Source organism: Castanea sativa, chromosome 4 (genome assembly GCF_040712315.1).
Source record: "Castanea sativa cultivar Marrone di Chiusa Pesio chromosome 4, ASM4071231v1".
NCBI lineage: Eukaryota > Viridiplantae > Streptophyta > Magnoliopsida > Fagales > Fagaceae > Castanea > Castanea sativa.
In genome coordinates this window covers 37,857,270-37,879,465 of record NC_134016.1, presented here as the reverse complement: position 1 = coordinate 37,879,465, position 22,196 = coordinate 37,857,270, and the positions used below count along the sequence as shown (strand labels likewise).

General features: G+C 36.6%; 2 protein-coding genes across 2 annotated transcripts; both read right to left on the bottom strand.

The window, feature by feature from the left end:
• Nucleotides 1-15,435: 15,435 nt before the first annotated feature.
• LOC142632832 (uncharacterized) lies at nucleotides 15,436-17,067 on the bottom strand. The gene is made up of 3 exons (XM_075807160.1): nucleotides 16,567-17,067; nucleotides 16,298-16,434; nucleotides 15,436-15,949 (listed from the first exon to the last, which is right to left on the bottom strand). Exons 1-3 carry the CDS (start codon nucleotides 17,065-17,067, stop codon nucleotides 15,436-15,438), a joined length of 1,152 nt encoding a protein of 383 aa, XP_075663275.1.
• Nucleotides 17,068-20,838: 3,771 nt separating this feature from the next.
• On the bottom strand, nucleotides 20,839-21,990 carry LOC142632831 (uncharacterized). The gene has a single exon (XM_075807158.1). The coding sequence runs from the start codon at nucleotides 21,988-21,990 to the stop codon at nucleotides 20,839-20,841; it is 1,152 nt and encodes a 383-aa protein (XP_075663273.1).
• Nucleotides 21,991-22,196: the final 206 nt, after the last annotated feature.

Genomic DNA, 22,196 nt, shown 5'->3' with positions numbered 1-22,196 from the left:
ATGAATATAAATCTTTGTTGGAGCCAACAGAAAAAACAAAGTACAATTTGTACTCCAAAAAATAAAAACCATTGAGAGAAAAAAGAAAGAAAGAAAAAAAAGAAAAGAAAAAGGACTATTTATGATTATCATGGGTTTCTGACTCTCTAGTCTGTAGACTTCCTTCAATTTGCTTCCACCGACCCCACGTGATAACCGTTACGGTGCTTACGTGGCTTTTTGAATATACATATCCAAATTATTCATGTGTTGCTTTTGAGGTTGTGAAAGTTTTTTTTTTTTTTTTGCTTATTGCTATGGTACTTGGCTTTGCACCTTTTTTTCTTTTTTGTGCTTTTCTTCAATAATTCTGTGAGTTATATGTCTATTGTCTAGCCAAAATAATGAGAGTAATAAATAACACAGAAGAAAGGAAAAATAAATAAATAAAAATCCTATGAGCAATGAGTATTGGGTTAATTATATTTTAGCTATATTATTATTACATCCCACCTACCACTACTTTCTTCTTTTTCTCACTGCCTTTTTCTTTTTTCTTGGAAAGAGAAATATTAGAAGTCTCTTATTAAGTCTTATCCATGAACTTTTTAGCTTTGCATTGTCTAATGATCAAAAGCACTTGCGTTAACAATTTTTGTTATATCATATCACAAATAGTTTTTTTTTTTTTTTTAATTTTTACTTTGGCATAAAATTTCTTGTTTGTGTGAAACGCAAGAATAGAAACTTACAAAAAATTCCTTCTTTTTCCTTTTGCTTTCTAGGGAGAATATACTTTCTTCCTTCTTGACACAATCAATTAATTTGTACATGATTTCCATAATTTAAAGGTTAATTTTCTAGGCTAGTGCAACTTCTTTGGCAATGCTCAAAAAGAAGAGATACAAACAGGTGCTACATTCAGAAAAGCTGCACGTTTGGTCTTATTTTTCTAATCCTTTGTGCCATGTACACTACTTAAAAAGATAATGTATAAAAATGATACAACTTCATGATTCAAGTGGTCCATAGTGTAAAGCCTAACTTTTCGTTTATGCACATTAGAGGCATATAATTTAACCCAATCCATAAGCTCCTTAGAGTATATCAAAGATAATTGTTGTCTTCTTCTTCTTCTTCCTTCTCTTTTTTTCCACATTCTTTTTCTTTCCTTTTATTTTTTTTTCATCGTATCTAGTGCTTAAATGTGATTCGACCATGGAAATCCCATACTCATGGTTTGAGGTATCATAACCAGGGGTCCAGGGCCAATATATACGTGATGTGGACACAATTGGTTCATATTAGCTTGCAAACTATATACATAGATGGGAAAATAAGAGAGAGAGAGAGAGAGACAGAGAGAGACAGAGAGAGAGAGAGGAAAAAAACAGAAGAAGAAAAAAGTGTCATTAATTAGGTAAGCTAAAGTAGAAAGCAATAAATTTTAACAATGATGTAGACAATATTGTTTCTTACTTTTGTCTTAAAAAAAATATAGACTATTTTTTCTTTTTTAACAATCAAATCTCTTAGAAATCTAAGATTTTTTAAGAGGTAACCATTTTGGTCCTTAAATTTTGCTAAAAGTTTGTTTTTTGTCCCTAAACTTTAAAAAGTTCTTTTTTCATCCTAAACTTTGTAAAGAATTTTTTCAATAGTTTTGAAACAAAAATAGAGATGAAAAAAGAACTTTATTCAATTGTTTAGGGATAAAAAAAAACTTTTGGTAAAATTTAAGAACATAAATAAAACATTTTCAATGAAAGATAAACTTTTTAATAGTTTAGGGACAAAAAATGAACTTCTTAAAGTTTATAAATGAAAAACCAAACTTTTAATAAAGTTTACGGACCAAAATAGCATTTTACCCTTTTTTTAAGTTGTGTAACTTGAATCTCTTTCTCTAAATAAACATTTTTTTTCAGAGAAATGATATGTCTACAACATTTTCACAACAAATCATATGTGGTATGTTGTTACCGGTTGTTATTGTTGTTTTTCTTTTTAGTCGAAGCCCAACTTAAGCCCAACTTTGTTACCTTCAAATTTGGGCTTGTAAATGTCTCAATTTTTTTGTCTCATAAATTAGAACTAAAAAACTGTCTCAGTTTGCTACAACTTCGATCACTCAGAGCCAATTTACACACTTGGCCACACACACGCACACAGTTTTATTTCATTTTTAAATGTTAGTACACTTCTTTTTTTATTTTTTCTTTTTTAACACAAGATAAAATATCTACTCTATCCTAATCTAAGTATATACGTGTGTGAAGCTCTCTCCTGGAAACTTGAACTCCGACCCTTGCCCCTACACCTCACAAGCATTTATACTTGTAGAGTGACCACTGCACCAAGAGTGCGTGGTGGTAATGTTAGTACACTTCTAAATATAAAAAATTGGGAACAAAATTAAGCTATATAATTATTAAACAAGTTTAATGACCACTTTTTGAATCCATTTTTTAAGACAATAAGCAAAAGGATTAAATTGACATCAAATACAAACTTGATGGAATAAAATAGCAAAACTAAAACTTAGGTATGAAGATGACAATTGATCAATTCAAATCCTTGTTTGGTACAACTTAAATTTTTTCAACTTTCTATAAAATAGGTTATTTGGAAAAGATCTACCTAGAAAAAAGTGAGCTTCGAAAAAGTGTAGTTTCAAAACGGGATACCAAACAGACATTCGTATAATTTGTATTTTCAGCTTTATATAAGAGCATTCACAACAAGGGTGCTAAAAAATATAGTTTTTAACAACTCAAAATACTACTTTATTTATTTTAACAAATCACTTTATAATACACCCAACATCAAAGGTTTTATTTTAGCATTCAACACATTAAAATGATATAAACTACACAATAAAAAAATATATCCAACACAATAAATAACAACCACAACTATCAATACATTAAATTTTTTTTTTTAATATAGTTTTGGAGCTACAGTAAAGTGTCAAAGATGACACTTTATTGTAGCTTAGTTGTCAAAAGATTTAGGTTTGGCAACCTTGACAAAGGTTTTTTTTTTTTTTTTTGTGGTTTTGTTACTAAAATGACTATATAGCATTTTTCACACCTTTGGTGTGAATGCATCCATTAAGCAACAACCAAGTTTTTTTTTTTTTTGGACACAACTTTTTTTGGGCTTAGTTTTTTTCTTTATAATCAAAGCCCACACTAAGCCCAATTTTGTTTCCTTTTTCAATTTGGGCCGGAAAAGGATACCCATATCTAAGTCAAAACCAAGTCTTCGAACTCAAATAGTCTGCCTCTCCATAAAGCAAAAGCGCTCACTCTCACACACATTCTCTTTATGAAATCCTCAAAATACCCTTGCTTTTCATTCAAATTTTCCACCCCGAACCAACCAAACCTGTAAATGCTTGTGGGGTGTGGGGGGCAAGAGTCGAGGTCCAAGTTTCCAGGAGAAAGTTTCACACACATATACACTTAGATTAGGTTAGAGTAGAAATTCTATCTTGTATAAAAAAAAAGTTCAAACCTCAAACCATGGCGTAAGGCTCGGTCCAGACTCTGCCACCATCGAAGACCCTCTCTTTCTCAGTGCTCTCATTCCTCAATGATAAGTTTCGCGCCAAGAGCAACCTCGCCAAAGCTCTAGCTCTCGTCTCGGAGCTCCGCACCTGATACTCCGACTTGGATCGGACCCTAACCGACCTCAACCAGAGCCTTGTCGCCTACGCTTCCTTCTTCGATCAATTCGATGCCGTTTTCGACGATCTTAGCGCCCAATTGGTCCAAATTCAATCCTCTACTTGCTCTCCTACTTCTTCATTTTCAGGTTCTACGTTTATAGCACTAGCAGCCGAAGATGCCCAAAAAAAAATCACCCTATATCCCAGTTTCTATATTTAAATACAATTTATTAAAATAATATAAAATACAACATTAAATTTTTTTTTTTTTGGGTTTAGTATTATTTTGGACAGAACTTAAGTACAGTACCTTAGACATTATTCCTTAGGTTATCATTTTAAGATACAATTACGTGACTATTTAACTAAGAATCTTAAAAGTTTTTATGATAAGACAGATTTTTCAATTTTCCCATTCTCATAGCCGCAACACAGAATAAGGCACCACATAAACCTTTACTTTTAATACTATTTATGGTAAAAAAAGAAGAAGCTAAATTTAAAGAGAATTGAAAAACATAAGAATATAAGTTGGACATTTGAAAAGCATACACTTCTTCATTTAATTTCAGTTGGATAAAAGGAGTAATCAAATCAGTGTACAAACTCGATTCCTCATTGTTAGCATTCCTAACAACCAAAACTGATGGTAATGAGAGATTTGCAAGATTAAGTAAAATGAATGGTTAGAAAAAATAAAATATGCTTTAGATACTCATAAAGTTGATGAATTATATGAAGGGATCATTGAAAAAATACACATAATGTAAAATTTTTGTTAACAAAATAGATGGCGAGAGAGGAACTTTTCAAGCAGTGTTGTGCAACTTTTAAAGCCTGCCTCTTTTTCTGTCTTGAGTGTGTTCAAATTACCAGAGAATTATATCTTTTATAGTAGTAAATGGTGGCTTGGCTTTGAAATATAACTGGGTTGTGTTGAATACGTGGGTGGATTAGTGGGAGGGTAGTTCCAGTTTTGTCTCTGCTTAGATAAATGAAAAAGAGTGGCGGATAACTGGATATTCTTTTACCTACATGAAATAGTCTCATTAAAAAAAAAAAAGGGATGATGGGGTAAGGATAAGGTTTTTGTTAATTAAAAAAAATAAATTCAAGTCATTCTTAAAATCCAAGTTAACGTAGTTTTTTCTTTTTTAAATAACGTGGTTATTTTTGTTTGATGGATAAAATTTTTTGTTTTCTTTTTTTCCTTAAGAAGGTGAGAGGAAAAAAAATTTAGGTTTCTATCTTGCAAAAGAGATTTAAAGGAAAGGAAAAAAAAAGAGTAAGTTACTGTGTTTAATAGGAGTGATTGTAACAAATTTGAATTTTGGTAGTGGTTTTAGTGGAGTGTGAAGTTATTTGTAGTGGGATTGTTCGGGAGTTAAATGTACATTTTTACCGTATTGTCTTTTTATTTTATCTCTACTTAAACTTAGGGAGCGTATGAGTATTTTTGAACCATGAAAATGAGGATTTCAAACAGGGAAAACCTCTTAAATAATAGTATAGATAAACAATTCAATTCTCTCTCTTCTCTTCCTTCTCTCTTTCCTTTTTCTCTTCATTTTTCTCTGTTTCTCTGATAAACCCATACACCCAAAACTCCACCAAAAGTAAGCCACAAACACCAATTCTTCACCACCAAAATTACCCCTAAAAAAATTGCCACCACCACCCACCATCACCACAGTTAATACCCATCCCAAAATCAAACCCATTTTACAAATACAAATACAAAAAAAAAAAAAAAAAAAAAAACTCAACCACCCATGCATGATGCATCTTCTCTTACAAACTTAAATGTTTACTCAAATTACTAACCGTTAATTTTGATGAGTTGAATAAATAACTTTGGTGAATTAGCTAATTAAACGAATGTTAAATCAAATATCTTAGTTAAAAAACATAAAATGTTACTAAAAGAAATAAAAATATTAGGCTAAATTGCAAAATTGGAGCTTCAAAGTTTGGCTAAAAGTTTAAATTTGTTCAATTTAGGCATTTTATCTAATCCCGTTAAAAAAATTTCCGCTAAGTATGCAATAAACTAATGAAAAAAGAATCTCACATAAAAAATCTATAAAATATTATTATTAATTTTATAGATTTTTTTTCATGTGAAAATAATAAATTTTTAATGGAAATTTTGTGTGAATTGAATGAATTTGAAACTTAAAAAGCTCAATTTAATGAAAATAAAGTTAGAAGACTGAAGTGAATTTCAGCCAAAAATAGAGGGTGCAATTTGCATTTAAGCCAAAGTTTTATTATTTTTAAAAATGGAGGTTTACTTTATCTTGGATATAAGGCAATGCATGGTTAAATGAAGTAGTAATATAATTTTCAATTTTGATTTTCTGGTTAAAAGAAATAGAGATTGTTTGGCATGTGTTCATGCAAGAGATTAGGTAGGTAATGTTAACAATATAGCATGTAGGATATTGGGTTACAAATATTATAGTCTCAAGTTGTTAAGAAAAATTAATCATTATTGATGATTCAACACATTTGAAACATTTTCCCCCCAAAAAGTTTCCATTTCATACCCGTACCCTGTCCATGATTCTTATTTCTATTGGTCTAATATTTTGGAGACCTTGTTAGAGGTGGGAAAATAGTGTATAAGCATCTTTATTATTATTATTATTATAAGAAAATCCAATTATTATCATAAAATTTTGAGCTTTTTATAACGAGTAGAACCTTTTAATAAAGGGGGTGAGGACTTTAATTTTGAGGGCTTTGGTGAAATATGTGAAATTTGCGTATAGATGGAGGAGGAGAGGGAAATTGGAAGGTGAAGAGATGTTACCACTAACATTACCACTTAAACCATCAACACTACCTTCATCATGGCTATCATCCTGACCAATGGATCTTCACAAAGGTGATGTTGCCAAAGAAATGTTAACCAAAAATTGGTTGTTGGGCAGGGTTGATGGTGGGAGGAGCCTAATGGGTCATGGCCTAAATCCCTATTTCCCATCAAATTGCCACGTTAGAGAGTCTAGAGGCTTCATCAACTGTGGGTACCATGATGAGATTGGTGTCCATGCGTGTACTAGGTTGAACAAATTTGAGAATCTTTCTCAGAGTCCAAGAAGTCCAAGAAATGCCTTTTTGGAGAACGAGAAGGCATGAAATTTGAGGTATTCAAGCAATATAATTATCTTACATCTCATATATATCCTCTCTCACATGAGACACCTCGCATTTAATGGAGTCTCACCAAAACTTTCAACAATGGTATAGATGATTATTTTTTTCTTCCTTCTATACCTAATATTTGGTGTTGGTTTTGTATGTTGTATATGGTTGTTGCTTAGTGTTGGAATAGACTACATGTAATCTGTGTTACCTATAAATATAATGATTTAATGGCACTTTTTATCTAGTATATATTCCATCAAAACACATCCACAAGAAAGGGCCTAAGCTGACCCACAAATCATGTAAGAGCTTGTGTGCGCGCGTGTGTGTGTGTGTGTATATACACAATAGAATGGAAAACATAGTAGGCTAAATAACTTAACTAACCTTTAACGAATCAAGAGAAAGTAAGCCTCGAATTTACAAGGGTTACTCGAATTCACAAAGGTCCTTAAATCCACACAAGGAGAGATGGTCTGGAATACACTAGAAAATATAGAAACAAAAGTCAAAATTTTATTGATTGAATAATTGTTATTTAAAAAAAAAAACCGTTTATAGACTTGGAAGCCTATTTAAGGAACTCATAAAACTTGACAAACAAGAAAATATATTCTAAAATAAGTCCTAATTAATATCTAACCATAATAGAAATCAAATTTGACCTAAAAAGCATTAAAAGCACCTAAAAACAAAAAAATAAATGTCATAAACCTAAAATAATGAAAATTACATAAAAATTTCGACTAACCATAATAGGAATCAAATTTGACCTAAAAAGCATTAAAAGCACAGAAAAACAAGAAAATAAATGTCATAAACCTAAAATAATGAAAATTACATAAAAATATCGAAATTAATAAATTATATATATATATATATATATATATATATATATATATATATATATATATATATATATATATATATATATATATATATATAAATTGGAAGATAAGCTTTCCTCTCGAATCCATCATATTGCATTTCATAGTAGTTACAAAGTGGGTAATTCCACTATACCCATTTTTTTTGGGGTACAGTATTTACTAATAGATAACTTGCTATACTAGGTTATCAAAACATCACACTTGACGATTTCATGATTTCCATCCTCATATTGTGCAGTTCTAACATTACATGTGACAGTTTTCTTGTCACATTTGGTATTTCCCTTATATTTTCTCACATTTGACAGTTCTATCCTCATATTATGCAGTTCTAACATTTGACAGTACTTTTGTCACATTTGGTGGTTCCCTTTTTTTTTTTTCTTAAATTTGAGAATTTCATCCTCATATTATGCAGTTCCAACATAACATATGACAGTTCTTTTGTCACATTTAGTGGTTCTCTTATTTTTTTCTCACATTTGACAGTTTCATCATCATATTGTGCAGTTCCAACATCACATTTGACAATACTTTTGTCACATTTAGTGGTTCTTTTTTTTCCTCACATTTGACGGTTCCATCTTCACATTGTGCAGTTTCAACAGTACATGTGACTGTTCTTTTGTCACATATAATGGTTCCCTTATTTTTTTCATATTTGATGGTTTCATCCTTACATTGTGCAGTTCCAATAACACATTTAATAGTACTTTTGTCATATTTGGTGGTTCTCTTATTTTATTTCTCATATTTGACGGTTCCATCATCATATTGTGCAGTTCCAACATCACATATAACTATTCTAAAAAATGACCAAAATGACCCTAAAATCTAAAAAAAAAATGACTTAAATACTCTTTAAACCTAAAAAATAATCAAAATACCCTTACATACTAAAAAAATGACCTAAATGACCATGGAACCTAAAAAACAATTGAATTGACCTTGTAACTTAAAAAGTGACAGTAATGCCCTTAGAACCAAAAAAACGACCGCAATGCACCTTAAACCTAAAAATGACCAAAATACCCATAGAACCTTAAAAATTACCGAAATGACCCTAAAACCTTAAAAAATTTCCAAATACCCTTGAAACTTATAAAATGACCAAAATACCTCATAAAACTTGAAAATGACCAAAATACCCTTGAAACCCTTAACAATTATCAGAATACCCTTAAAACCTAAAAAATGATCAAAATACCCTTAAAACCTAAAAAATGATCTAATGACCCTAAAACTTAAAAAATTATCAAAATAACTAAAATAACTAAAAAACCTAAAACAATGACAAAAAATTAGGGGTGTCAATTCGGGTTAACGTGTCGGGTTCGTGTCGTGTCGTGTCGAGGTAAGGCTATTTGGCTAAATAACTCAACCCTAACCCGACTCATTTAATAATCGTGTCATGACCCTTCAACCCTAGCCCTACCTGTTAATAAGGCGGGTTGACCTGGCCCAACCCATTTGACATGCTTATTAAACGAGTCGTGTTGGGTTGACACGAATGTAATACAACCCATTTCAACCTACATAATATTAAATATAACATCTAGATATAATTTTTTTTTACATCCTAAAATGCAGTGCATACACTTCAAGTCTTCAATCCACACTCAAAAGAATATAGTTCAACAAAAATATAACATTCATCTAAAAATAAGTTTTTTACACTCCAAAAGAAGTGCAACACTTTAAACCAAATTCAAAATAACATAGTTTAACAAAAATAAAATAACACAGTTTAACAAAAATATAATATCCTTGGAACTCGGCTAAAATTTAAAAAAAAAATATTTATAAGAAGGTTTAGAAGTTTAGGGTTTGTAGGGTTTAGGGATCTAGGGTTTGTAAAGTTTCAATTTCTAATTATATCCTTTGTAAATTTTTGTAATTACTCACTTTTCTTTTTAAATTTAAAATATATGTTTGGATATAAAAGGTATTTGAAAAATCTAAAATAAAATTAATATCTATTTGTTATACAAGTTAAATGGGTTGTGTTAAGTGGGTCATTTTGGGTTGACACAAATAAATTGGCGTGTCAAACGTGTTTATTGCAGGTTCACCCGCTTATGACACGTTTCTTATCGTGTCGCTTTCGGGTCGACCCGTTTATGACACAAACCCATTAAGGCCCAACCCTAACCCGAAAAAACCCAAGTCAGGTTCATGTCGTGTTCGCGGGTTAGGTCGAACATTGACACCCCTACCAAAAATACCTCATAACACTTGAAAATGACCAAAATACCTTTGAAACCCTTTAAAATTACCAGAAGACCCTTAAAACCTAAAAGATAACTGTATGACACTGAAATCTAAAAAATAACTGATATGACCCCATAATCTAAAAAATTACTTAAATACGCTTAGAACCTAAAAAAGTATCGTAATGCCCTTGAAACCTAGAAGCTTACCGAAATAGTTTTACATGTGATTGTACTTTTGTCACATTTGATGGTACCCTAGTTTTCATCGTCACATTGGGTAGTACCAACATCGCATTTGACCGTACTTTTGTCATATTTCATGGGAGCATTTTTTTTTTTCACATTTGATAGTTTCATCATCACATTGGGCAGTTTTAATATCACATTTGACCGTACTTTGGTCACATTCAATTTTTGTTTCTCACATTTGACAGTTCCATCGTCACATGAGGCAATACTAGTATCACATCTGACTGTACTTTTATTACATTCTGTGGTACCCTAATTTTTTTCTCATATTTGACAATTCTATCATCACATTAGGCAATACCAACAGCACATCTGATTGTACTTTTGTCATATTTGGTAATACCATTATTCTTTCCACACATTTGATAGTTCTAATGTCACATTGGCAGTACCAAATCACATATGATCATACTTTTGTTATATTCAATAGGCCTATTATTTTTTTAGTCACATTAGGCAGTACCAACATTACATGTGATTGTACTTTTATCAATTCCTAACAATCTTGGTTATAATTAAAATGTTAACAATGAATTTTCCCAAAATAGTTATAAACTTGAAAATTAACAAAAATACCCTGAAAATTAAGGCCCCGTTTGGTAGAGCATCTTAAACACACACTTTCAGTTTTTAAACAACATTACACGCATTTTCACATACTTTTTCATCCACACGTATTTCAAAAAACTACAAATAATATTACTTAAACTCCTCTACCAAACGAGCCCTAAGGATTTCAAAAAATAGTCCTAAAAATATATAAAATTACTAAAATAACCCAATGCCTCAAATATGACCAAAAAACCTTCATTAACCTATAAAATGACTAAAATGCATTTTTAAATGTAAGGACCAAAAATTATGCACAAGCCCAACAATAATAGCGTTTTCTAATTCAAGGCCCAAAACAATGAATTTGTAGAGAGGGTATCAACAACAAAGTTCATGGCGTTCTCCTTCTCTCTTTTCTTTCTCCCCCTTCCCTTTTTCCCTCCTCTCTTATTTATACTCCTTGCCTTTACTATCTCAGCCCTACACCTCTCATCTAATCAACCCCATTTACTGACACTTGTCCATTCTCTTGTAGTCGGTAATGGAGAAAAGCTCTTGTTCTGTGCCTTGTACTGTTCAGGTCATTTCCACATTAATGCAACGGATAAAGCTGGTACTCCCTATTTAATGCGGCCAGAAAGCTTGGTGCAGAACATTCAATGCAACGTTTATAGTTATCTATCACAACCTAGATATTTGCAATATATCCCATACATCACTAATCTACCTTTCGTACTTTTCCAGACCATCTCACTTCATCCTCGGGCCCTTGACTTTTATTCTCCTCCATTTCTTATGCTTCCCAGTATGTCTTCGAGTCTTTAAGTCTCCGGGTCCTCGGGTCCTTACAATAACCCCTTAAAACTTAGGTTATTAATCACAAATTAATAGCCAAGTTTTAACTCCTCGGGTACACTCTTACGTGCATTTTGCTTTCACGCGTACAAACGTCTTTTCGCTGCCTATGACACGCTCCTGACGCCTCGTAGTCCACGATGGATCATTTATGGTGTCAGGCGGTTCCCTATCTCCGCACGTTCTACGGCTGGATTAACATCGTACGGTTCAGATTGCTCTCTCATTTATGAGCGGGAAAATTACCACGCATTTTTTACCCTTATAAAAGCAAAACTTAGGGCTGGCTGAAGTTCATTTTGGCATTTTGAAGGATTAAAGGAAAAGGTCCTCCTGATGAGCAGTTTTAAGCATTCTTCAGAGGTGTGTCAGTTCTCCTATTGCTTCTCCTTCATTGTTTATTTTTTTCTTTTTTTGTCATAAAGTTTAATGGGTAGATACGCTAAATTAGTGAAAACGGATGAGGCAAAGGCCGTTTTTAAGGCCCGATATAGGATTCCTGACAATGTAGATATTCAATATTGTGAGGAAGGAGATTGGCTAGTTTTACCCTAGCCACCCGAGTCAGTTATAATTCCCATGATCGCTTTTATCGAAGGTGGAATGGAAATTCCTATGGGTAGGGTGACCCGAGATTTTCTTTAAATTATAGACTTACCCCAGCCCAATGTTCCCTTAATGTCCTTAGGATCTTAGGATGTGTAGATGCCCTAAATCGAAAAATAGGGACTAACTTAACCTGGCATGATGTAAACTGGGTGTACAATTGCCAAAAAGGGAAAAAAACCAAATACTATATGAAGTGTAAGGTCCCAACCGTTAGGCTGATCTCCTGCTTGCCTAACTCAAGCAAAGGCATGGACGAGGATTACCTCATCATTTCGAGGAATTGGCATGACGGATTACACTGCCCTACCCAAGATGAGGTGCCAGGTAGGGTTCCCGAGGACTGACGTGATACTTAGGAATATCAATTGTCTTCTTTTATAATCTTATATTGATTAACTCTTCCTAACAATTTCTATCCCTTACTGCAAACGACTACCACACCGCTCCAAACAAATCCTCCGTAAACCGTCAGGATCTGAACAGAATTCTCCGGTCGGAAATATTTTTGAACAGGGATGGGCAACTTAGAATGGCCCACGTCATTCTCGGCTACACCCCTTCCACCAAACGTTTTCAAAGTCCAAAAAACATAATTTGGGTCAGGGATCTTCATTTAGCTCGAATTGACGTAGCGGTGTCTGGCTTCTTACTACCTACGCCCCCTCCAGCAGGAACCTAAGACGCACAACTCCCAGCCCCTCTCGCAGCCAGACTACTTTACTCCCAAGAGCAATCCACTGATCTTGCGGACGAGGAAAAAACTTCAGCTTCAGAGTCGAGTCGTCCCAAGGTGACGGATAAGGACTTTGAAGTTTTTTATCGTGAAGACGCCCCTCACGACTCACAACTTCCTTCAACAAGTAACATGGGCTTCCAAGAAAAAGAACCCAATCTCCTGGCTTTGCTACAAGCCCATGCCGGCAGTTCTTCTCCTACAGTAACCGTACCTCCTCGTCCCATCACCCCAGCAGTGACACGTACCCCTCCCCCCAAGACCGTGGACAAGAAAAAGAAAAGGGATTAAGGTGGTAAGAATGTCATAGAGATCGAGGAAGGAGAGAACCCCGACCTTCCTTCTAAGGATACTTGGGCGGGAAAAAATCACTCCAAGAAGCCCACTCATACTGGGTCTTCCAAGGAAACCAGTGGCGATCAATCAAGGAAAGTCTCCGTTTGGCGCCCCAGCTTTACTTTAAGCTCAGGCAGCCCCGTACTTGATGATGCCAATCTAAGAGATCCAAAAAAAGGGAGCTCAAGTTTGGTGGCTGAATGTTTGGAAAAGGCCCTATGCCTCCCCGAGGACATGGCTGAGTTGCGGTCTTTCCGTAAAAGAGAAGTCTTCCTGTCTTTGAAACAAGACTTGGCTAAGGTATCTTTCACAATTCTATATCATCTTATCTTTATTACTATTAAAAGCGTTACTCATATGGCTTTTGTAATTGATGTACATTATAGGCTGTCCAGGCTTCTTTCATGGATGAAGAATGGGTGGATCATTCCTTACACTTAGCCAGAAAAGTTGAAAACAACGCCGAAGTCGCTGTGAGGGCTCAAAATGAAGCAGAACAGAATCTGAAGGAGACCCTCATTCGACTGGCCGAAGTGGAGAAAGCTCACAAGAATGCAGAATCTGCCTTGCAAAGCTATGAGTCACAGGCAAATATTGCCCTTGAAGCCCAGAAGCAAGCCCAGAACTGACTAGCCCTCACTGTGGTGGAGCTGAAACAGGTGCAAAAACAATTAGCATCTAAGGGTCAAGAAAAAGCTGATGCGGAGCAAGCAGCATATGACGCCGGTATGAAGAAAGATGCTGACAACCTTACAGCTCAACTCAAGGGTGTCGCCCGTGCATTCTGTCTGGAAGTTTAGGGTCGGGCCTTAGACGCTGCGGGAGTATCCGCCGAATCTGGGCTCCGAAATCTAGACAGCGTGTATTACCCCTCTACTTTACAGCTGGCACCTGCTCCTCCCAAACCAATGAGTGACTCCAATTCCATTCCTCCCTCATCTATAACCACTCCAGATCCAGAACCTTCCTCTGTTCACTCCAAGGACAAAGAAATAGCTGAGAACCCTTCTCCTAACACCGAATTGGTAAACGTAGAAAATGAAGCTGATACGAAGGAGGTGGGCTAGACAAAAAAGAAAAAGAAAGAGAAGGAACCAGAGAAAAAGAACATTAAAGAGAAACAAACAAACACTTGACATATGAGCTCAAGAGTTTGTTAAAAGTTGTTTAGAGTTAGGTGCTATTGTTTTTCTCTTTTTTTTCTTTTTGTTTGTTTGTTAAACTAATTTCAAGGAATTAATAGTAGTGCAGATGGTGCATATTGTTTATTATCAACATATTGCGAGATTCAAATATTGTTTTTGCTCATTGTCAATTACAATTCTTCACTGCTAAAATAATAACTTTCACATACACATAAAACACAACACGATCATCAACTTTGCAACGTAAGCCAGAATAATACCTATGGTACACATTTTTGATTCCTTGACATTTGGAATGCCTTATGTATGGTGTTAGTTTTTCCTAATCTTACGGCCCGAGAAGCTGGACAAGGATTAAGCTTGATTCAACATTTTTTTTTTTTTACGGTATTAATTTTTCTTAAACTTGTGACCTGAGGAGCCGAACATGAATTAAGATTAGTCTAACACTTGGCTTTTCCTTAGGGTGTTAATTTTTCTTAGACTTGTGGCCCGAGGAGCCGAACAAGAACTAAGGTTAATCTAACACTTGACTTTTCCTTAAGATGTTAATTTTTCTTAAACTTGTAGCCCGAGGAGCCGGACAAGAGTTAAGATCAGTTTAACACTTGGATTTTTCTTAGGGTGTTAATTTTTCTTAGACTTGTGGGCCGAGGAGCCGGACAAGAACTAAGATTAGTTTAACACTTGGATTTTCCTTAGGGTGTTAATTTTTCTTAGACTTGTGGCCCTAGGAGCCGGACAAGAACTAAGATCAGTTTAACACTTGATTTTTTCTTAAGGTGTTAATTTTTCTTAGACTTATGGCCTGAGGAGCTGGACAAAAACTAAGATCAGTTTAACACTTGGAAATAAGTTATTCCAATAAAGAAGCATAGACTAATAAAACAAAACAGGCCTACAACTTATGCAAAAGAAGGCTCTTCCTTTAATAGTAATAACTTCGTAAGTTGCTTACATTCCAGGGGCGATGGACTACTTTTCCATCTAAATCTTCTAAACGATAGGCCCCCATGCATGCTATAGGCATAATTCTATATGGTCCTTCTCAATTGGGCCCTAACTTACCCCAGACAGGATTCTTTGTTGTTCCCACCACTTTTCTCAAATCCAAATCTCTTGGCACCAAAGGCCTCGGCCTCACTCCTTTATCGTATGTTTGCTTAAGTTTCTGTTGGTAGCTGCCCATCTTCACACTGGCTACTTCTCTTCTTTCTTCGATAGTATCTAAACTATCGCATAGCATGTCATGATTGCTCTCAACATTATACTGATCAGATCTCAAGGTAGGGAAGCCTGACTCCAATGGGATTACCGCCTCCATTCCATATGTCATTGAAAAGGGTGTCTCACCCGTTGATCTTCGGGGAATAGTGCGATAAGTCCACAACACATGAGGCAACTCCTCTACCCATCTTCCTTTAGCATTGTCTAATCGCTTCTTTAACCCCGCCAAAATGAGCTTGTTTGTAGCCTCAGCTTGACCATTTCCTTGAGGGTAGGCCGGTGTTGAGTATCCATTCCTTATTCCCAGATCCCCACAATACCTACGAAAAGCCATGCTGGCAAACTGAAGTCCATTGTCAGAAATCAGAGTATGCAGGACTCCAAAGCAAGTTACAATATTCTTCCAAATAAACTTCTTAGCATCTCCGTCTCTGATGTTAGCTAGTGGTTCGGCTTCTACCCACTTAGTAAAATAATCCGTGCCGACGAGGAGCCATCTTCTATTACCAGTTGCCCTAGGAAAAGGTCCGACGATATCCAAGCCCCACTTAGCAAAAGGCCATGGACTAGATAATGGATTTAAGACTCCCCCTGGTTGATGAATGTTTGGTGCAAACCTTTGACATTGGTCACACTTCCTTGCATACTCCTGGGAGGCCTTCTACATATTTGGCCACTAATACCCTTGAGTCATGGCCCTGTGGGCTAACGATCTTCCCCCAATATGACCTCCACATATTCCTTCATGCAACTCTTCCAATAAAGGCTCAACAGCTTCAGGATGCACGCAGAGCAGATATGGCCCCGAGTAAGAACGTTTCTACAACATATGCTCCTCAGAAAGCTAGTAATGGGGGGCATTTCTCCGTACCATCTCTGCTTCCACTTTATCCTCGGGTAACATACCATGTTTTAAGAAGGTCACAATCGGATCCATCTAGCTCGGGCCAACGTGAATGCTGTGAACCCTAACTGCCGGGATGCCAGTAAGACTAGAAGTCATCAAATTCTCCCCCATCACCGTCCGCGGTAACTTCGAGCCCAAGGATGTGGCTAACATGGCCAACGAATCGGCATGAGCATTCTGCCCTCTTGGAATTTGTCTTACTTTGAAGCTTTTAAACATGCCTAATACCCCTTTGACTCTGCTGAGATATTTTTTCATCCTTTCATCCCTGGCCTCAAATTCTCCGTTAACTTGTCCAACAATTAATTTGGAATCACAATAAAGTTCGATTATTTCTCCTCCCAAATGCCTAACCATTTGAGCACCTACCAGGAGAGCTTCATACTCGGCCTCATTATTAGTGGCTGCGAACCCTAGTCGTAATGACTTTTCCATGACTAACTTCTTAGGGGTGATTAACACAATTCCAATCCCTACTCCCTTTCGGTTAGATGCCCCATCCGTATAAACTTCCCAAATGAGAACACTCCCGGGCTCAATAGACATCACAGTTAGCATGACATCTTCCTACCTAACGCCACCCTCCGTAAATTTGGCCACGAAATCGGCAAGAACCTATCCTTTAATAGTTGTCCAGGGTATATACTTAACGTCATAGGCTCCAAGCCTCGTTCCCCACTTAGCCACGCGACCAGTGTAATCGGACTTCCTTACGAGAGCTTGCAAAGGCAATTAGGTAAGTACCACTACCGTATGGGCTTGAAAATAATGGGGAAGCTTCCTTGTTGCATGTACAATGGCTAGCATAGCCTTTTCCAAAGGTAAATACCGCTTCTCGGCCTTTTGCAAACTTTTACTAATGTAATACACCAGTTTTTGAATTCCACCATCATTCCGTACTAGGACGAGACTTACAGCATAATCTATAACTGCTAAATAGGCATACAACACCTCTTCCTTCTCCGGCCGTGATAATATTGGCGAATTCGCCAAATATTGCTTCAAATCCTCAAAAGCTAAATTACACTCATCCGTCCATTGAAAATCTCTCCATTTATGCAAAAGGTGATAGAAAGGTTGACACCTGTTTGCAGAGCGCGAAATAAACCGATTCAATGCCGCGGACATACCAGTCGGCTTCTGTACCTCCTTAGGATTCCGAGGAGGATGCAACCCCAAGATAGCCTTAATTTGGTCAGGATTAACTTCAATTCCCCAATGCGTTATCATATACCCAAGAAACTTTCTCGAACTTACTCCGAAAAAACACTTGGAAGCATTCAAACGCAATTTATACCTCCTAAGGACTGAGAAGGTTTCTTCCAAGTCCCTCAAATGGTCCCCTACTCTCTTACTTTTAATTACCATGTCATCAATATACGCTTCCATGTTACGCCCCAATTGTAATTCAAACATTCTAGTCACCATTCTTTGATAAGTGGAGCCTGCATTCTTAAGACCAAAAGACATTACTCAACAATGGTAATTGCCATTAGGAGCACGCAAAGCTGTCTTCTCCTGATCACTCAATGACAGAGGTATCTGATGATAACCCTGAAAAGCATCCAAGAAACTCATCCGAGGATGCCCAACAGTTGCATCCACCAATTGATCAATTCTCGGAATAGGGAAAGGGTCCTTTGGACATACCTTATTCAGATCAGTGAAATCGACAAAAACTCTCCACTTTCCGTTCTTCTTTTTACCACAACAGTGTTAGCAGGCCATTCAGGATAAAATATTTCCTTGATTGCCCCAGCTTGCTTTAACTTATTAACCTCTTCTTTTACTACCTCGGCATGCTCTTGGGACGCACGCCGAGGAGGCTGCTTGCGGGGCATTGCGTCGGAACTAACATTTAGATGGTGACAAATGAACTCTAGATCAATCCCTGGGACATCATAGGTCGTCCATGCAAAAACATCAATGTTATCCTTTATGAACTTAACTAATTCCTCCTTTTCCAATACTGGCAATTGGGATCCCATCTGAAAATATCTCTCCTTATCCTCCCCTATAAATACCTTGTCCAGTTCTTCAGCGGAACCTCCATCCACATCGATACCCATCCCCCAAGTAGATTTCTTTAATTGCTATAAAGTTTACAGAGTTGCCCCCGTTGCTGAACCTTCCCCGGTTCTAACACTTGCAGACATCAGACACTACCTGGCTACCGACTGACTGCCGTGTAATACTCCCACCCTTCCTCGGATAGGATATTTCACCATTACGTGCAAAGTTGAAGAAATTGCCCCCATTGCATGAAGCCAGGGCCTAGCCAAAATTAGGGATGGCAATTTAAATCCGACCCGCGGATACCCGATCTAGCCCGACCCTAATGGGCCGGGTTTTACCCGGTCCGATAAAGAATAGGGTCGGGTATGGGTTTTAAAAAAAAAACCCGAAGCGGGTCCGGGTCGGGTCCGGGTTTTATCAAAAAAATCCAGACCCGACCCGGATAAATACCCGGTTAAATACCCGGTATACTAAATTACTAAATTACCCCTTATATATATATATATATATATATTTTCTGATTTTGTAAGTTGTAACCCTAACTCTCTACTCTCTACTCACTCCACACACACACAGCCGCCTCTCTCACCCAGTCACCCTCAGCCCTCTCGCCTCTTGCCTCAGCACAGCCCTGCCTCAGCCAGCCCTGCCCTCAGCCCGCCATCTCGCCTCAGCCCGCAGCCCACAGCCATCTCGCCTCAGCCCGCAGCCATCTCGCCTCGCGGCCTCTCTCTCTCTCTCTCAGATCCGTTCATTTCCATCTCAATCTGATTAGGTACGTGCCTTCATTTCCATCTCGATCTGATTTCTCTTCCTCTCTTTCTCTTCATTTCTTTACTCCTTCTCTCTCTTTTTTTTTTTTGCTTTCATTTTTATCACATTTAAAATAAAACAAACATTTTCTTGTATATATATATATATATATATATATATATATATAAATTATCTGGATCGGCCACACTGCAAATTTTTATTTTTTAAAAATTTTACGAGATTTTGAGTTGAGAAATGATCGGCTGAAATGGAAATTCTGTTTCGTTTTTACGAGATTTATAATTAGGGATGGCAAAAATTGTTATCCATAGACTTGGGTGATTCTGTAGCAAACTTTACAATTGATAGTTGGAATTTTGATTTCATTTTCATTGCTGTTGTACACACAAAAACAAACCACGGTCATTGTTGTACAAACAGGTTTTTTGTGCGCTCATCTCTACGATTTGCTGATTTTTAAAATTTTTTTTGGCTGAAGAATCAAAAATTGTGAGGTAGATTACTAGATTGAGTTATTATTATTTTTTTTTATTATTAATTTTATTTAATTTTTCGATGTTATTTGAATTGTTGAATGCTGGATTGGAAGTAGTCAAAGTCGGCAAAATGTTGCTTTGAATATTCTGCGTTGTGTTTTTTTCTTTTTCGTTTACCCTATTTGTGTATAATTTGATTTCATGTGGTTGGAATTTGTCTTTGTTACTTTTATTTTTGGACTAGTCATAAATTAATTTGTCATTTTCTTTAGCTAGTACTTGAAATGAAATCACCCTAAGGCTGCCTAGACCCCAAGAAAATGAGAGCTTAATATTTGCGTTTGTTGGAGTGAATACTTGCTGGAGTGCTTAATCTAATGAAAATTGATATTATAGTGCTTAATATTTGCTGGAGTGAATATTTTTGGGTTTGGAATTTCCATGTTGGGTTTTGGTAATTTTGAATTTTGTGGTTAAACAGTTTGTTCCATTTTTTAATTCATTGTTGTTGTAGGTTCTTCAACTATGTCTGGTGATTGTGATCTTCAAACAATTCTTGATGATGGGGAGCCTAATGAAGAGGATGGGAGTTGTGTCACAGTTGTGGACGATTAAACATTTTGTAATAATTTAGTAGCCGTTTTAATTTCTTAGATTAATTTGTTGGTTTGTAATTATTCTAAACCATTTGCAATTTCTTAGTCTTTTTAATTTGTTGATTTGTGGAGGATAAGACATTTTGTAATTTCTTAGACTTGTGAGATTTATTTTGTAGCTTTTTAAGTAATTTATTGCCATATAAGATGATTTTGGGTGCCATATAATGATATAAATGGAGGTAAATGATTTGGCTACCATATAACAGGGCAAATTTTGGCATTTGGGCCATGTTAAATGACTTGAATGGGCTTGAATTTAGGGAAAAAAATTTAATGGGCTTCAATTTTTTTTTTTGGTTGGGCTAAATTTGGGCCCAATAAGTTAAACGGGGCCCGCGGGACCCGCGGGGCCCGGCGGGGCGGGTCTGGGCCCCGAGAAAAAAACCCGATTATTATTCGGGCCGGGTCCGGGTTTCGGGTCTTGGCCCGCGGGTCGGGTTTGGGTATGCAAAAACCCGGCCCGAACCCGACCCGTTGCCATTCCTAGCCAAAATGACCGTATAAGGTGAATACGCCCTGACTACTATGAAGTTAACCTGGACTTCTGCATCCTCAACCTGTACAAGCAGCCTAATCATCCCCCGCAGAATCACCGGTTTCCCATCAAAGCCTACTAACGAAGAATCATACTTCTCCAAATCCTCCTCTTTCAACTTTAAACCATTAAACAAGTCGAGATACATAATTTCCGCTCCACTTCCATCATCCACCAATACTTGTTTCACGTCATATCCCCCGATACGAACAGTTATTACCAATGCATCATCATGGGGTTGACATGTTCCCTCCTTATCTTCCTCAAAAAAACCCAACATTGGCGTTGTCGAGAACCTCATCCTTTTAGCCAGTTGATTGCTTCCCTCTATGACTTCATTCCCATAACTACTATGCACGGACATAATCCGAGAAGGATCCTCGGCTCCTCTTCTCGGTTTCGCCAAAATGACGTTAATGGTGGCTAATGCTGACCGAGGAATGTTTCCACGATACATTCTCGTACCTTGATGTCCAACTTGCCCATCCGGCCTAGACAAGAAATGATTGAGCTTTCCCACCTTGGCCAATTGGTTCAAATGGTCACGCAACATCCGACACTCTTCTGTGGTATATCCCTTGTCTTGATGATAATGACAATGAAGACTTTGATTCCTCAAGGATGCATCTCCACTCATCTTGTTAGGTTGTCTAAAGTACGGTTCGTCTCGTATTTTCTCCAATATTTGATGTATAGGTTCCTTGAACAGTGAATTAACCAAAGGAGTTCCAGCTGGCAATGGACGACTTGGAAAATCTCGCCTAGGATGACTACCTTGATACCGCATTCCCCGAAGATCTTTCTTCTCCGGAAATAGCTTTGCTTTTCCTTTGCTTTGAATCTGGTCTTCCTCAACCGGCTTATACTTGTTTATAGGATCCATAAGTTGGTGCATTTCTATAGCTACTTTCATTGTCAAGGACTTCCTTAATCCGTGCTCCGTAGGGAGCCCTACCTTAAAAGTTCTTACAGCCACATTTTCAACATCTCCATCAATTTCATTATACATTTCTCAATACCGATCGGAATAAGTTTTGAGCGTTTCTCCTTCCCTCATTGCCATAGATAGTAATGCATCCAAGGGCTTTAGGACACTACTACATGTTATGAACCGAGCCCCGAATGCCCTCGTCAACTCCTCAAAGGACTTTAGGGAACCTTCCTCCAAAGCATCAAACCATCGCATTGCCACCGGGCCCAAACTGGAAGGAAAAA

What these genes read in the sequence shown, in the direction of transcription:
- LOC142632832 (XM_075807160.1), bottom strand. Translation starts at nt 17,067, where the DNA reads ATGTCTATTGAGCCCGGGAGTGTTCTCATTTGGGAAGTTTATACGGAT. An exon ending in TTAGGGTTCACAGCATTCAC is followed by an intron (nt 16,435 to 16,566) that starts GTTGGCCCGAGC and finishes CATATGTTGTAG; the next exon opens with AAACGTTCTTACTCGGGGCC. An exon ending in CACAGGGCCATGACTCAAGG is followed by an intron (nt 15,950 to 16,297) that starts GTATTAGTGGCC and finishes TCAGTTTGCCAG; the next exon opens with CATGGCTTTTCGTAGGTATT.
- LOC142632831 (XM_075807158.1), bottom strand. Translation starts at nt 21,990, where the DNA reads ATGTATAATGAAATTGATGGAGATGTTGAAAATGTGGCTGTAAGAACT.